The 12,641-nt window shown below is 34.3% G+C and overlaps 1 protein-coding gene across 1 annotated transcript in view; it reads left to right on the top strand.

Moving 5' to 3' along the window:
- The window catches only part of USH2A (usherin), a 704,505-nt gene that overhangs the window by 57,455 nt on the left and 634,409 nt on the right, over nt 1-12,641 (top strand). The window contains exon 4 of the mRNA XM_059145262.1: nt 12,306-12,369. Within this exon, the coding sequence (XP_059001245.1) occupies nt 12,306-12,369 (64 nt within the window). The remainder of the gene's footprint in view (nt 1-12,305; nt 12,370-12,641) is intronic.

Here is a 12,641-nt window from a genome sequence, read left to right as displayed (position 1 = left end):
TAGCCAGGGTTGTTCTATTACACATGAGTCAGACCACATTACTTCTCTGTTCGAAATGCTCTATAATTTTCCTACTTCACCAGAGTGAAGGCCATTATTTTTAAGACGGCCTATAAGACCTACATGATCTGAATACAGTTACTTTTCTGGCTTTACTATTGCTATCATTTCTTGTGTTCAATTTGTCTCATGAAAACTGGTGTTGTTGCTATTTCTTGAATATGTGAAGCACACTTCTGTGTTAGGGTTTTTGCAATATTCACTATTCCTTTAGTCTGAAAGTCTTTATCTCCTGATATCCACAGGATTGGCTCCCTCTCTTATTTGAGTCTGCTCAAATATCACTTTCTTAATGAAATCTTCCCTACCACCTTGTTTAAAATTGTAAATACCAGTTAACCATTTTTGGTCCTCATTATGCTCTTTTTTTTTTCCTCCCATGCACTTACCATTTTAACGTATTATATAAGTTACTTATCATTTTTGTTGTATATGCATGTTTTAACCTCTAGAATGTAAATTCTGTGAAGATGGGGACTTTTTGTTTATATTGTTCACTGATGTATCCTGAAAGTCTGGAAGATCTCCTGTCCCATGGTAGCATTCAGTAAATATTTGCTGTTTGCTCAGTAAATGGAGTAGGAGGATCTAAAGGGTAGAGCTTATGGGTACAGCTTAAGTTAGTTTGTCAGCCTTACCTCTCTGATAATGCTCCAGAAGTGATATGTAATGGACTTATTTTGTTCATTAGAACATAAAATGTTGCAAAGCAGTAGTTGAGCAGACACTGTGATTAAAGGAGAAGAAGGAGTCAAAGATGTATCTTAAAAGGAAATTGGGATGTTGGAGTTTTGTTATGTACATGGTACACTTGTGTGGTGGGGAAGAGGAAGGGAGAAGAAAAAAAGAGGGAAGGGTTAATGGAGGAGAGGAGATGAGGGAAGGGAAAGCATAGTGAGTAAGCTTAGGGGCATGAGCATTGATTATTTGAGACAGAAAAGGAATATCCTAGTAGAAGTGACAAAAGGTCATTTGAAACAGGTGGCTGGATTTGAGGATTGATCTAGGGTTAATGATACAGAAGTAAGAATATTCCTTATAGAGGTTATTTTTGAAGTTCTAGCAGCAGACAGAATTCTTGAAGGAGAGAAATATAGAAAAAAGGGCTACAGATAGAAAGGATGGTGATAAAGAGGAGAGGCAACTGAGGAGATACAGATGTGGTCTAGAAGGGTTGTGATATTAGAGGGCAAGTGAAGAACATTTCAAGATGTTCTTCAATAATATCAAGCAGCAGAATATTAAGGAGAAGAAGTTATAAAACTGAAACTAACACCTAGGGTGGCCATCAAGAGTGCACTTGCAGTCTAGGGATAGAGAAGAGGGATGTAGATCATTTACAATGAGACTGAACAATACAGAAAAGGAGGTTTTGAGCATAGATATTGGAGAAAGCTGGTTCTGAAGAGAAGGAACGGGATTGATTGAAGTGAGCATAACATTAGTTTCTATTTTCTGGTGGTTGTTTACCACCTTTGAATATTTTATGGCCATCTGTTGATTCTTCAGGCTGACAACTTTCTTTTTACTGATTTAAATAATGGTTCTGGAGGTGAATTTTCAAACTTTCTTTGTTTTTAAAAGATTTTATTTCTTTATTTGACAGAGAGAGATCACAAGTTGGCAGAGAGGCAGGCAGAGAGGTGAGGGAAGCAGGCTCCCCGCTGAGCAGAGAGCCCAATGTGGGGCTCAATCCCAGGACCCAGGGATCATGATCTGTGCCTAAGGCAGAGGTTTTGACCCACTGAGCCACCCAGGCGCCCCATCAAACTTTCTTAATTCAAGAAATTTTATAATAGTGCATGTATAATGAATTTGTATAATAATACCTGTATTAATTGTATGTGATTGTACATTGAATGCTTGTTTTTTGTTATTGTCTGCAGTGATGGTTTCATTTGGAGATGTATTTCCTTATTTGTTCCATAACAATGGGAGTATAGTCTTATTCTTTGCTATTGGTGTATATTCTTATCCTTTGCTAATGGTGCCTCAACATTAACAATAGCAACAAAACTGGAAAAACAACATTTCAGGGGTTTTTTTTTGTTTTTTGGTTTTTGGTTTTTTGGGTTTTTTTGCATAAAGCCCTTACCACTTTGAGCAATAAAAAAAGTAAATGAGTAAGCTGTTTCGATACTCTGTTCTAGACTCACCATATTTTGAAGTTCTAGATTTTTATGGTTTCTTTTTAAATTTGTTTTTGAATATAATGTTTTTCTCAGCGTCACACTGAAGTAAATAGAAATCAGATAATTAACCTGATCCCTTCATGCACACCTTTATTTTTTATCTGAATTCTTGATGTGAATGATGAAAGGCCATTACCTAAGCATTTGCCAAAAGGACACAGACTTTTTTTTTTCCTACTACACTGAGAATTTGTTTTTTACATATGCAAATCTATTAATAATGTTGTTAAATGTTCAGTCTTTAAGATTTGTTGTTTTCAAAGGAAGATTCTTAGTTTTATATCATCCCAGATATTATTTCTAAAGAAGAATGCAGTAGTTATCTTTAATTCTTTTAACCTGTGGATAGATATTTCTATTTAAAGCCATCTATCTTAATTATTATACTTAGCACAGACCCTTTCTCAGCGCTACTCAACCTTTCCATTGCTGAGGTTGCTTAATCCCTTAATGTCAGGGAGGCACAAGTCAGGGCCTGGTTTGGCTCAGATCTCAAGCTTCTGCATGGCTTCCCACAGGTGTTATTTCTCCTTTAAATGTTTCGAAGAATTCACAGTTAAGGCATCTGATCTTGGATATTCTTTGTGTGTAATTTTTTTTTTATTACTAATTTATTCCCTTTGCTTATTAAAACTCTATTCAGATTGCTATTTCTTCTTGAGTCAGTTTCCATAGTTTGTACCTTTGTAGGAATTTGTTCATTTTATCTAGGTTATCTAATTGTTAGGATAGTTGTTTATAGGATTACCTTATAATCTTTTCATGTCTGTGAGATCAGTTGTAAAGTTCCTTTTTTCATTTCTCATTTTAGTAATTTGACTCTTCCTCTCCTTTTTTTCTTGGTCAATCTAGCTAAATGTTTGTCAGATTTGCTAAGCATTTTATAGAATAAACTTTTAATTTGTTGGTTTTCCCTATCGTTTTTCTATTTTCTATTTCATTTATGTCTACTTTAGTCTTTATAATTTCCTTCTTTCTACTTACTTTGAGTGGAGATTCCTCTCCCCCCATGCCCCCACCTAGTTTATTAAGGTAGAATATTAGGTCATTGATTTGATTTCTTTCTTCTTTAATATAGATATTTCCAGCTATATTTCTCTTTAAGCATCACTTTACCTGAAGCTCATCAAGTATGATATGTTGTGTGCTTATTTTTATTTGTCTTAAATTATTTTCTAGTTTTTTGGTGTGTGATTCTTTTCCTGACCCAGTGGTTATTGAGAATGTATTTGGTTATGGTTTATGTGGCTTATCTCTCTTCTACCTTTTAACTTTCAACCTTTTTGTTTCTTTGAGTTTATCCCTCAAAGAAAGCACATAGTTGGATCATAATTGTATTTTTTTGCTCTCATTCTCCCAATATCTACTTTTTTGGGAGATATCTACACCATTTACATCTAAGGTAAGTATTGTAATGGTAGTTGAAATGTCACTTTGACTTTGGCTATGTTTCCAGGAAGAAGGTGCTGCAGCTGAGGTCGAAGAGGTTGCTATCTGTGTTGTCCTCATGGATTTTGAAGGATTCCTGTCTCACATTGAAGTCTTTCATCCATTTGGAGTCTAATTTTGTGTGTGGTATAAGGAAATGGTCTAGTTTCATTCTTTCATTCTTCTGCATGTGGCGGTCCAATTTTCCCAACACCATTTGTTGAAGAGGCTGACTTTATTCCACTGGACATTCTTTCCTGCTCTGTCAAAGATTAGTTGACCATAGAGTTGAGGGTCCATTTCTGGGCTCTCTATTCTGTTCCATTGATCTATGTGTCTGTTTTTGTGCCAGTACCATACTGTCTTGATGATCACAGCTTCGTAATGAGCTTGAAGTCTGGAATTGTCATCCTGTTAGCTTTGGTTTTCTTTTTCAACATTCCTTGGATATTTGGGGTCTTTTCTAGTTCCATATAAATTTTAGGATTATTTGATTCATTCCTTTTATAAAAGTTGATGGTATTTTGATGGGGATTGCTTTGAATGTGTAGATTGTTCTAGGTGGCATAGACACTTTTACAATATTTGTTCTTCCAATCTATGAGCATGGAACGTTTTTCCATTTCACTTTTCCATTTCCATTTTTCCACTTTTCCATTGCCATTTCCATACTCCACAAAGAAATAGGAGTATTCTATAGTTTCCTGAATACAGATTCTTTGCCTCTTTGGTTAGATTTATTCCTAGGTATCTTATGGGTTTTGGTGCATTTGTAAATGGGATCAACTGCTTAATTTCTCTTTCTTCTATCTTGTTGTTGTTGTATAGAGATGCAACTGCTTTCTATGCATTGATTTTATATCCTGACACTTTACTGAATTCCTGTATGAATTCTAGCAATTTTGGAGTGGAGTCTTTCGGGTTTTCCACATAAAGTATCATATCATCAGCAAAGAGTGAGAGTTTGACTTCTTTGCTGATTCAGATGTCTTTTATTTCTTTTTGTTGTCTGATTGCTGAGGCTAGGACTTCTACTATGTTGAATATCAGTGATGATAGTGGACATCCCAACCATGTTCCTGATCTGAGGAGAAAAGCTCTCAATTTTTCTCCATTCAGAATGATATTTGCTGCAGGCTTCTCATAGATGGGTTTTATGGTATTGAGGTATGTATCCTCTATCCCTACACTGGGAAGAGTTCTGCTCAAGAAAGGATGCTGTATTTTGTCATTTAGTTTTTCTGCATCTATCGAAAGTATCCTACGGTTCTTATTCTTTCTTTTATTAATGTATTGTATCACATTTATTTGCAGTTGTTGAACCAAACTTGAAGCCCAGGAATAATCCCCACTTGGTTGGGGTGAATAATCTTTTTAATGTACTCTTGAGTCCTATGGGCTAGTATTTTGCTGAATATTTTTGTACCTATGTTCATCAGGGGTATTGTTCTGTAATTCTCCTTTGTGATGGGGTCTTTGTCTGGTTTTGGTATCAAGGTAATGCTGGCCTCATCAAATAAGTTTGGAAGTTTTTCTTTCTATTTTTTGGAACAGTTTCAGGGGAATAAGTATTAATTCCTCTTTAAATGTTTGGTAGAATTCCTCTAAGAAGCCATCTGGCCCTGGGATCTTGTTTATTTTGATGACAGCTTCAATTTTCTTACTGGTTATGGATCTGTTCAGGTTTTCTATTTCTTCCTAGTTCCATTTTGGAGTTTATATGTCTCCAGGAATGTATCCATTTCTTCCAGATTATCTAATTTGCTGGCGTATAATTGCTCAATATATGTTCTTATAATTGTTTGTATTTCTTTGGTGTTGGTTGTGATCTCTCCTCTTTCATTCATGATTTTATTAATTTGGGTCCTTCCTCTTTTCTTTTTGATAGCTCTGGCCAGGGGGTTATCAATCTTATTAATTCTTTCAAAGAACAATCTCCCAGTGTCCTTGATCTGTTCTATTGTTCTTTTGGTTTCTATTTCATTGATTTCTACTCTGATCTTGATTATTTCTCTTCTCTTGCTGGGTTTAGGCTTTCTTTGTTATTCTTTCTCCAGCTCCTTTTGGAATAGTGTCAGGTTGTGTATTGGAGACATTCTTGTTTCTTGAGAATACAGTTGTTTCTTGCTATATACTTTTTTCTCAGGACCATCTTTGCTGTGTTCCAAAGATTTTGAATAGTTGTGTTTTCATTATCATTTGTTTCCATGAATTTTTTTCAATTCTTCTTTAATTTCCTGGTTGACCCATTCATTCTTTAGTAGGGTACTCTTTAGCCTCCTTGTATTTGGGTTCTTTCCCAAATTTCCTCTGTAATTGAATTCTAGCTTCAGAGCATTATGGTCTGAAAATGTGCAGGGAATGATCCCAATCTTGTGGTACCAGTTGAGACTAAATTTGTGACCCAGGATTTGATCTATTCTGGAGACTATTTCATGTGCACTAGAGAAGATTGTGTATTCTGTTGCTTTTGGATGGAATGTTTTGAATATATCTGTGATGTTCATCTGGTCCAGTGTCTCATTTAAAGCCTTTATTTCCTTGTTGATCTTTTGCTTAGATGACCTGTCCATTTCAGTGAGGGTGGTGTTAAAATCTCCTCCTATTATCTTATTATTATTGATGTGTTTCTTTGATTTTGTTATTAATTCATTTATAGAGTTGGCTGCGTCCATGTTCGGGGTGTAGATATTTAAAATTGCTAGATCGTCTTGTTGGACAGACCCTTTAAATATGATATAGTGTCCTTCCTCATCTCTTATTATAGTCTTAGACTTAAAATATAATTTATCTGATATAAGGATTGCCACCCCCGATTTCTTTTGATGTCCATTAACATGGTAGGTGGTTTTCTACACTCTCACTTTCAATCTGGAGGTGACTTTGGGTCTAAAATGAGTCTCTTGCAGACAGCATATCAAAGAGTCCTGTGTGTTGTGTGTTTGTCTGTTTGTTTGTTTGTTTTTAATCCAATATGGCACCCTATGTTTTTTGATTGGGGCATTTAGCCCATTTACATTTAGGGTAACTATCGAAAGGGTAATTATCGAAAGATATGAATTTAGTGCCATTGAATTGCCTGTGAGGTGACTGTCACTATTCTTTCTGGTCTGTTACTTCTAGGCCCTTTCTTTGTTTAGAGTACCCCTTTGAATATTTCCTGTAATGTTGGTTTGGTGTTTACAAATTCTTTTAGTTTTTGTGTGTCCTTGAAACTTTTTATTTCTCATTCATTTTCAGTGATAGCCTAGATGGATATAGTATTCTTGGCTGCATATTTTTTCTTGCTCAGTGCTCTGAATATATCACTCCAGTCCTTTCTGGCCTGTTAGGACTCTGTGGATAGGTCTGTTACCAATCTAATATTTCTGCCATTATATGTTACAGACCTCTTGTCCTGAGCTGCTTTCAGGATTTTCTCTTTGTCTCTGAGACTTGTAAGTTTTAATATTAGATGACAGAGTGTTGACCTATTTTTGTTGGTTTTGAGGGAGGTTATCTGTGCTTTTTGGGATTTTAATGCCTGTTTCATTCCCCAAAGTAGGGAAGCTCTCCACTGTAATTTACTCCAATATGCTTTTTGCACCCCCCCCACCTTCTTTTTCTTCTGGGATCCAATTATTCTAATATTATAGTGACTTTCCTGAGTGAATTATATAAAGTCTGTATTGTTGTCACATGTGGTACTGAAATCTCTGTACAATTAACTTAGTGCTCAACTAAGTAATTGAAGAGAGAATTTCTTAAATTTCTAGAATAAGTAAGTTTTTCATTCTTTGCTGAAAGCTCTATATTTGTGTTGTGGTGTGACTCCAACATATAAGTGGGTAAGCTGTCTTCTTTAGGTAACATTCTCTGCTTGTGCAGAACTGGAAGGTCAAGCAGAGGTGAGAATTTAGATCCTTTTCAGGTCTCTCTTGGACATGCACATAGCCCTTTGTATGTCCATGGGCTTCTAGATTTCTGGTAATATTTAAGAGCTTTGTAAAGCCCCCTATGAGCATTCCATACTTCAGCTCTTCTATTTAACCTTTTTGATTTGTTCATTGTTTCCCCATCTATTATCCCTGCCTCAGGCAACTGCAATGTTAAACAGTTGCCACTGATTGTTTTCCACAAATATCCCTAAAGAAAACACTTTCCACTGGATAAGCTCTGATTATGTCAGGTCTTGCTCATGGGGTTTTCTAAGATATAGCTAGACAGATTAATTAGTGAGTTTCCTGAGTTTTCAGGTTTTGTAAGATCTCTAGTCTCATTCTGATTTCTCCTATAGCTGTGAAGCTGTTGCTTTTCACTGTTACTATGAATGTTTATTTTCAAGGTTACCACTGAATGGCAGAGAGGAGGCTGGGTATAGAGAAAGTAAAAATGCCACTGAAGCATGTTATTCTTAGTGATAATCAGACATTAAAAAAAAAAAAAAAAAGTCTCCCAGCTTTGTCCAAAACTTTGGTTAATGTATTTCCAGGGACGTTTATCTGGCACTCTTTGGTAGTGTTTTCATTGATTTTATGCCAGAGAGAATTGTCAGTTATTCTTACTCTGCCTAATGACATTCTGTGATTTCTTTCATCATTGTCTTGTATTTTTTCCTGTATACACTGCCATGTTTTAATTTATAACTTCATGTTTTCATGTTTTGTGGCTAATATAAATGGTACTTTAAAAAATGTATTTTCAGTGTTTTATCACTAATATATAAGAATTGAATTGATTTTCATATATTTAACTTGTGTCATGTACAATCGTTAAATTCTTTATTACTTCTTGTAGCTTTTATGTAGATTCACTGGGATCCTCCAAGTAGACACTCATGTTATTCATGAATAGAGGCAGTTTTATTTCTTCCTTTCCCATTTGTTTGACATTTATTTTAGGCTTTTTGAAAACCTGTGTTTACCCAGATTTATATATTAGATTATTTACTCACAGTTTTCTCATTTAACTAATTTTGCTGTGCTACCTGTTGTAATGGGGATATACGACTTTTTTCCAGTCATTATCTGTTTTCTGAATAGACAACTATGAGAAATTTCTGGCATGAGTCATATCTATTTCCATGGTTTATTTATATTACTTAGACCTATTTTTGCATATGAATATTTTTTCAAAGAAGAATCTTTTTATATAATAATTATTCCAATGATTGTCTATTGTTAACAAATTAGCAACTAGCAAAAAAATGAGTAAAATCCATTTTTATGACTGCATCCTTAAAACATTTTATGATATATTCCCCATAAATCAAAATTATTAGTCTCTTATATGGAATGGATGATTTACATTAGTGCTAGGTCTTTAGAGAACTTTTTCAAACTTTCTTGTTATGAAAATTTCTTCAAATATGAATTTCTGCAATAGAGGATGTGATTGTTCTATGTTCAGACTCCGAAACTTAAAACTAAAATGATTTTTAAAGATAATAAAACAAGTCCCTATATTTTATAGATGATAAAATATATTTCATTATTCTTCTGCAACAGAGCTTCCCTTTAACTATTATTAAAATATAGGAAGTGAATTCTAAGTTATCAACATTGAAATGTTTACCTCCACTTCTACACCTTGGCCTGAGTACAATTATTTTTTACTTGGATTACTGTAATAGCTTAACTTGTCTCACTACTTTTACTTCTCACTACTTCTATTCTCAACACTTTTGAATAAACCTGAGATCATGTCACTCCTCTACTGTAAACCCTCGAGTGACTTCCTATTTCATTTAGAATAAAAATCAAAGTCTTTACAATATGTTTGAAAGGCTTTAAATGATTGGAATCCCATTATCCCAGCATTTACTTGTCTGACCTTATCTTCCAATAGCCTCCCCTCGATTATTCTGCTCCAGGAAGCTAGCTCCTTGCAGTTCTTCTCACTTGCCAAGCATATTGCCTTAGGGATCTGTGCACTCATTGACTTCTGTCTGGAATATTTTGCCCCTAGTTATATGCATGATTTATTCCCATTCCCCTGTCAATACCACATTGAATCAATACACTCAATGAAACCTCTCTTGAACATAACATCCAAATTAAAAGTCCAGTCTATGATTTCCAAACTGGTCTAATTTTCCCAATTTTCATAGCATTTGTCATGTTCTAGGATACTATATTAATTCCTCATTTACTATGTTCATCTAGCTGCTTGAATGCAAGCTCCATGAAAAGAAGTTTTTTGTTTGTTTTGTGCCTATTTCATTAACTACTATATCTTTGGAATCCATGAAAGTGCCTGGCACTTAATAAGTTCTCAATAAATACTTGTTGAATGGATTAATGTATAAAAGAATATAACCACCTTGAAAATTTAGTCATGATACTGGCTTTGACAAATCAAAGCATTCATAATTTTTGCTTTCAGTTGTATTAGACCTTTCAAAATTACACATAATTATTTTTCTTTATCTGTATTTTCTGGGTTATTTGAGATAAAATATTTAACAGGTGAAGGTAAAGAAATAAGAGGTAAATCCGGCTTCCTTCATTTAGGAAGACAACATGGCAGAAAGAAATTACCTCAGAAAGAAAATTCATACTGTGAGTAATTTCCTTTGTCCTCCCTATTCCCCAGAAAAAATGCACAGCACACAGTGACTTAACTATATCTGTTCTTCCCATCTTCCCCCCTTCTCCAAGAAAGGCCTATTCTGCCTTAGGCCATTCCCTGCTTTGCTCAGCTTTAGATTGTGGGTCCAGGTCAATTTATCAAGGTTTCTAGATGACCAATTCACCAATGGATATTTTATCATATTTTCTTATTTCTTTTAATTATACATTTTAAATTATACATTTTAAAGCAAACTGTGTTAGAAATTTAAAAATTTCTACAAAGTTTTATAGTATTTTTTGTTTTGTCTTCATAACACTGCTTTAAGTAGTAATTAGTTTGCATTTGTTTCAGCTGCTTGTTTCTGGACAGATAGAAAAGGGCAAGTTTCCTTAAAGAAAAGTTAGAGCAGGAGGCTGCATAGTCCATCTTTTTCCTTTGGACCTCAGGTTTTAGGGTGTGTGAAAGCCTGAGATAGAGAGGTGGAGAGCAAAAGCCTATAGATATATATTTTTTGAAAGCATATTGATTGAAAATATCTATGCTTATGAAAGAATATATAAAATGTTCTTGGTTACTTTCTTAAATATCCTTCAACATAAATACACACACACACACACACACACACACGCACATACACATTTACACAAACACATATCTTTTTATGCCAAGTGTCACCCTCTTTGCTCATTCATCCTCTTGCTTCTGAGATCAACATCTCAGACTATTCAGTGTGCTAATTCTACTCTGTATGTTTTATTCATCAGATATATCCTTACCCTGTCCTAGTTTCTTCCATGTCACCACCAAGAACCTGCAGCAAGGATAAATCCAATATTCTTTAAAACTCTATCATCAAGACAAAAATAAAAGGTGTATAGCTTAAAAACAAACACATTTGAGGAAATGACTATTTGATAAGTTGGCCACTCCTCTAAACCACTTAACTATTGAATTGGCACAGGAAGGTTGCCACATCCCTTTTTTGCGTTCCCATGATCCAAACTCTAGCTAGGATTTTGCCATTTTAATAAAATTTTTCTCATTATTATAAGCATATAAGAAAAAAACCCTTAGAGGTATTAGTTTTCTTAGGTTTTTCTGTTCCCACTCTCTTGGGCTTATCTGTTATTAAATCCTAAATAAATATTTGCTAAATGAATCAATAAAATAATATTAAGCAGTTTAAGGTTGATATCTACCTACACATTGAAAGTTCACCTAATTCAATGAAGAGTGGGCTTTGAATCTGGCTTGTCTTAGAAGAATTCTCAGGAGATAATGGAATTTGAGACTGAGCTAGAATGCCATTGATATATGTGAATAACTCAGAATTTATGAGTAGGAGGTTTTCAATTTATCTTCATTTCCTGGAGATTTTCTAGACCAGGCATTAATCTAAGTTTGGAGATGACCCAAAGTGATACTCTGGAGCTTGGAGACAGAGCAGGGGAAATGACAGAACAGGTGGGAGTCTTTCTCTTGGCAATGCAAATGCTCTGGAAATTGCAGTTGAAAGTAGATGACAATCAAATTTAGCACTGATAACATGATAGATTTATAGGTTTATAAACTAGAGAGAAATTTGATTTGGAGAGTTATGGAATGAATAAGTCACAGGGATGAAAAGTACAGCATAGGGAATAGAATCAATGGTATTGTAATGCATTTTATGGTGACAGATGGGAGCTACACTTGTGGTGAATACTGTATAACATATAGAGTTGTCGAATTATGTTGTACCCTTGAAAGTAATGTAACATTGTTTGTCAACTATACCTCAATTAAAAGAAATACTAAAAAATTTTTTATTTGACCCACAGGTTAGGCCAGTAAATAAGCTAGGCAAATATTCACTTTGACTTAAATTCTGCAATGTCTGTGGAGGTAATTATGATTATTAATTATTATGTGGAATAAAGAAATCATATATTGGCCTCTAGGAGTTTGAAAAAGCTATGATATAAATATGATTGGAAATTTTATAGCTTTAAAACATTTTCACTTGAATGTTTGTCAGCCACTGCTTGGAAAATTGTGACTTTTTATATTATGTATATTATATGTCTTCTGCAGGCTTAGAGCAGTTTGTTGGAAGAATGCAAGATTTTCGATTTTACCAAGTGGCACTTACAAACAGGTAAGTGAATGTGGTGTTGTAGAACTCAACAGGTGTAAGAATAATTCCTAAATGTGCTTAAGTAAGAGTTGCAAAAGATTATATTATTTTCATCTTTACAGCATTTGACAAATATCACCCAATTAATGTTTATAATGTTTACTTTGGCTTAGCCTATGATTGCTATTCACTAGTGCTACTCCATTGGGTAATTCCTTATAATATGAAATTGATGAGATTCTTTACAAAGGATTTTCTCTAAAGAAACTAGATTTTTTAAAATAAGTTGTATT

This window comes from Mustela lutreola, chromosome 14 (genome assembly GCF_030435805.1).
Source record: "Mustela lutreola isolate mMusLut2 chromosome 14, mMusLut2.pri, whole genome shotgun sequence".
NCBI lineage: Eukaryota > Metazoa > Chordata > Mammalia > Carnivora > Mustelidae > Mustela > Mustela lutreola.
This window is presented reverse-complemented; position numbering and strand designations above follow the sequence as displayed.